The sequence below is a fragment of the Ursus maritimus genome, unplaced genomic scaffold (genome assembly GCF_017311325.1).
Source record: "Ursus maritimus isolate PB19 unplaced genomic scaffold, ASM1731132v1 scaffold_33, whole genome shotgun sequence".
Lineage (NCBI taxonomy): Eukaryota > Metazoa > Chordata > Mammalia > Carnivora > Ursidae > Ursus > Ursus maritimus.
The window spans coordinates 29260977-29265977 of record NW_024425897.1 but is presented as its reverse complement, the minus strand read 5'-3'; the positions used below and the strand labels follow the sequence as shown (position 1 = coordinate 29265977).

Here is a 5001-nt window from a genome sequence, read left to right as displayed (position 1 = left end):
AAAGGAAGTGTCAAAGCCCAGGGTCACGAGAGGAACTTTAGACCCCAGAACAGTTTTGGGAGGGGCCAGGCCTGTCCCAGAGGCCTGAGGACCTGTGCTCAACACATACTAAGCCGGCAGCAGCTCCCTCCCCGGCAGCAGGCACTCCGGAGGGTGCAGAGGCTGGAGGGCAGGGCCTGAGCACAGGGACTCAGTCCACAGACCAGCCACATAACTGGGACGACGTGGCTCTGACTCCATAGCCAAGCTGACCTGGTATGGAAGCTCCCAGAACAATCCCAAGGGCACACAGGCAGAGACAGGTCTGCAAGCCCACGCACACGCACGCACACACGTACACACACATGCACACGCACCAAAGCAACCCCTGGCCCCTGACCTGGAAACTGGGCCGGGACCATGACGAAGTCATCCGTGTCACAGGACGAGTCCTTGCTGCTGCCGCCGGAGCCCCGGGAGCCCTGCAGGAAGCCAGCAGCGTCGGCCGGGGAAGTCAGCGTCTTCCGGAGCTGCTGCTGCACCTCTCCCAGGGACTGGGGGTCAGAGGGGGGCCACTGAGACTCGGCCCCAGGGCCTGGGTGAGACAAAGGGCTCAGCGCACCCTCCTCCCCATCAGTCTGCATGGTCTACCGCCAGCCAGGCCTGGGCCGGGCCCCAAAGGGACAGTCACCGGGCACAGCCACCCAGCTCCCACAGAGCTCCCGGGGAGACTTCCTGCAAGGCCTGCAAGGGGGCCTGCTCTACGCTCAGGACACGAGGCATCCAACTTCTGCCTTCAGCGGGGGCAAGCGCCATCCTCTCACCACGGCCCCTGGCGTCCCAGCTGTGTGTGCTGAGGTGCGGGGGCACGTGCTGGGGGGCGGGCTCCAGGTCTCAGGGCCACCCTGTTCCCACGCCCACACATGTGCCGGCCAGCACACACGGACCCACACCTGGCAGGTCAGCCTCTGGGACACGAGGGCTCTGGGTGGGGGGCTACAAGGGCTTTTGCCGACTTGTCATACTCCAACATTTCACAACCCGAACACGTCTGTCCGCAGCTAGTGTGAACGGCAGGTGTCCTGACGGTGTACCGGCAGCAGCATGACATCCATGCAGCGCCAAACCCCGGGGCGGGGGGGGATGGAGGGGGAGAAGCCCAGGGCCCGGCCCCTGGTGGCGACTCACCGGTGGGGAGGCCAGGTGCGAGGTGGAGCTGCTGCTGGAGCTGCTGCCAGACCCCGAGCTCGGGTACGAGGGCACAGGCACAGGTGGGGCTAGTGGAGGGCACAAGTCAGCATGAGGGAGACCCCCTCCCCCAGCCAGGCCAGCCTGGCAGCAGCAGGTGTGGCACCCGCGTCCCCACCAAGCCCCACCACGACCTCAGGGGCCCCAGGACCCCTCAGAGGACGCACACTTCTCCACAGTGGCGCTGGCATCGAGGAAAGGGTGATGGAAGAACTTCGTCTGCAGGGCAGCCAGGACGAGAGAAGGCCTTAGGGGCGTCCTGGGGACGGGGTTCCCACCCCCCCACCCACCCCGCCACTGGGGCCTGAGCTTCCAACCTTGGGCTTTGGCACCCGTCCCAGCCGGCATCACGCCAGGCGTGGAGGGAGCCGGCCCCAGCTGGTGGCTCTTCACCTTGTCTGGCTGAGCCTCCCCCCAACCCCCACCTGACGGGTTTTCCCGGCGGCAACACTTCCCATTGCAAAACCGGGGTGTTCACAGCCTGTGCTGCTGGGAAACGGCTGTGGGCACCCAGGAGCTGAGGGTGGGGGGCAAGCAGCCAGGAGGCCGCACCCCAAACCGGTGGGCCGTCAAGAGCGGACGCGCTGCAGGCTTGCCGGGGGCCGGGCAGCCGCTCACCGAAGTCCATGCGGTCCTTGTGGTTGCGCTGTAGCAGAGCCAGTAGCAGCTGTCTCAGCGGGGCCGACGTCTCCCTGGGGATGCTGGGTGGGGCCAGGAGACAACATGACACGCCGCCCACCCAGGGTCTGAGGGGGGCTGGGGGCAGGCAGGACCCAGGCACTTACGTGGGTACCAGCGTCTTGTTCCTCTCGTAGAAGAGGCGAAGGTCCTGGGGGCTGCTGGCCTGGTAGGGGACGGCAGCATGAGTGCCCCTTACAGCCTCCGAGCCCCGTGCAAGGTCCCCTAGCCACACCAGCAGGCCAGAGCTCATGGCCCTGTACCAAGCACCGCAGGCCCTCCATGCTCCCAGAGATGGCCTCCTTCGCCCCCCATACCCCCACCGCCTGGTCCAGGCTGTAGGCCAAGCAGACCACACAAGAGCAGCCAGCAGGCCAGAAGCCAGGCAGCCAGGCCTCCCTCCCACCCAGGGTAGACTGTCAGGGTGTCTGCTGTGAGTGGATGTTTGCTTCTTGAAATGCAACAGTCCATGCACCCCACCCCAACAGAGGACATCCCAGCATAAGCTTTCCCCTCCCAGCGGGCACCGTACTCCCTGGGGAGGACCTGGAGGGCACGTGTGTGGTCAGCCATCTGTGGTCACTGGACACTGCCAGGCACCGTTCCCGGAGCCAGTGAGCGCCCTACCTTCCCGGGGTTGACAGTGAGGGACAGCCCTCCACACGCTCATGCAGGGAGGAAACAGGAGACGGGGAGGGGTGCAGGGAACTAGGGGGCCTCCTGAGGTCACCGGGCAGCCAAAGAAGGCTGCGGGGCCAGCTGGCAACAGCTGAGAGCTGCGTGATCAAGCCAGGAAGTCACGACAGGATGCGCAGCCCAGCACAGGAGGCTCAGAGCCCCCAGCCCTCTGGAATCCCACTGCTGAGCATGCCACTGCTTTTCACCTGTGGTGCCCCCGGGTGCCTGACACCAACTCAGTGCCTCCCGCCGGCAGGGCATGGACAGGAGGGTGGGCACGAGGCCAGGATCAGACATACACATGGGCATACGCACAGGCAGTCTGGAGCTTGCGGACTCCGGCTTGACCCGGAGCAGGACCGGGCCCCACGTGACTACGTGGTGGGGAGCCAGGAGACCACCTGACTCGTGAGCGAAGGCTGCGGGACCCGGAGCCAAGCGTCAGGTGCAGGGTGCCAAGCGGCGGCCAGCCCACGCCTGACCCGGGGCTCGCTCACCTGGAAGGGCGCCTTCCCCGTCAGGCACTGGTACACGATGGTGCCGATGCTCCACAGGTCTGCCTTCCCGTCGTAATGCTGGGACATGATGACCTCGGGCGCCTGCGGGGCAGTAAGCATGCAAGTCGGCGCCGAGGCTGGAACGGACGCGGGGCACGGTGACCCAAGGCTGGCGCCAGCACCAGCCAATCACAACAGACACGAGCCAGCTGTGACCCAACTGCCGTAGGTGTGGTCGGATACACGGCCCAGCCACGCAGGCTGCCAGCCGGCGCGCGGCTGGGCGTGAGGAGGAGGGGAGCCCGCGACCCACACCCCACCCACGGGCCGCCGGGCTGGGCCCACCTACCATGTACATGGGGGAGCCGCAGAGCGTGGCCGCCATCATGTTGCTCTGCAGGTACCGAGCGAAACCGAAGTCGGCTGCAGGCGGGGAGAGGCCCGTGAGGAGGGCAGCCCCGCGTCCGGGCCGCCCCGCGCATCCTCCCGCCGCCAGCCCCGGCCTCACCGATCTTGACGCGGATGTTGTTGGGGTTGGCGCGGCGCCCGCCGGGGTTGGACAGCAGGATGTTCTGGGGCTTCAGGTCGCGGTGGATGATGCCCTTGCTGTGCAGCAGGCGCATGGCGCCCGCGATCTGCTGCAGGAAGAGCCGGATGGTGTCCTCGCTCAGCGTCCGCATGGCTGCAGGGAGAGTGGACGTGGCTCACCGGCACGCAGGTCGAGGCTGCGAGCCCTGCTGGGGCTCCACGCAGCACCGCTCCCAGACTGAGCCCTCCGCGCTCCCGTCCCCGCTGCCCACACCACAGGCCCGTCTGCTGCGGCTGCCCGGCTCCTCGGTCCCCGTGCCCCTGTCCTCCTGCCGCCACACGCAGCCGCCATCCTGACACACCCTCTCTCGCTGCCCATTACTTCTCCGACCCCCTCCGCCCACCAGTCCAGGTGAGCCCCAGAGCCCGCCTCTGAGCGAGGGGATGAACGCACGATGCTGGGGCTGTGACCGGGCGGGGTCCTGGGGAGGTCCGCCCCTCCGAGGTTAGCCTGGCCTTGCTGGGAGCCCAGAGTGCTCAGGACAGCCCAGCACCCTGCAGAGCAGCCAACCAGGAGGTCTGGGAGCCCTGTAGGGCCAGGCGGCCGTCAGAAGGCACCGCACACCCACAAACCACTTAGGGCCCTGCTCACAAGGGGCCTTCCAGACCCATCCATCCTGCGAGGCTGTCCCTGATGGCGCCACTGCCCTTTCCACCTTCCGCAGCAAGGGAAAGGGGGGACGGGAGAATGCTCCGCCTCCGTCAGGCTGCCTTGCAGACTGGGTCAGGGTGAGACTAGGCATGCAGCCCCCTGGCCAAGGGGTGTTCACTCACTGTGCAGGTAGTCAGCCAGGTCCCCGCCGTTACAGTACTGCAACAGACCATTGGCACAACCTGGTCAGCGGCCATTCCTGGATCGCCCCGCCACCCTACTCCTGCTCCCTTGCTCCCCGCCTCCTTCCTGGGGCAGGTGTCCCTTGCAATCCACACTTGAAGAGGTCAGTGGGGGATCTGATCACCCCTCAGGCACCTGCCATGGCCACTGGGGCTCCTGATGGGGTGGCCCTATGCCCACAGACATGCAACCAACTTCTAACCCCCAGATACCAAGGAACCAGGAGCCAGGAGAGTCCGGCCTCCCTGTCCGCCCTGCCGGGGCTGCAGGAACTCACCTCCATGACCAGATAAACAGAATTGGCCATCTCCTGCAGGACACAGAAGCAGCAATGAGAAGCAGAGAGGACCACTCCCTGACCTACCCCCAGCAGTGCTCCAGGAAACTCCTCTCAGCCTCAGTGTGACCCACACACTCGGCACCCACGCCCTCAACACACCCCCTGGGCTGTGAGCAAGCGAGGCCAGGGAGCGTGGACACCGGCTGGCTGGGTGGGCT

The 5001-nt window shown here is 66.5% G+C and overlaps 1 protein-coding gene across 1 annotated transcript in view; it reads right to left on the bottom strand.

Annotated features, from left to right (window-relative positions):
- ULK1 (unc-51 like autophagy activating kinase 1) overlaps positions 1–5001 on the bottom strand; it is a 25280-nt gene that overhangs the window by 9904 nt on the left and 10375 nt on the right. The window contains exons 8-10 of the mRNA XM_040620052.1: positions 3081–3182; positions 2013–2071; positions 1846–1928 (exon numbers count right to left, since the gene is read on the bottom strand). Of these exons, the coding sequence (XP_040475986.1) occupies positions 1846–1928; positions 2013–2071; positions 3081–3182 (244 nt within the window). The remainder of the gene's footprint in view (positions 1–1845; positions 1929–2012; positions 2072–3080; positions 3183–5001) is intronic.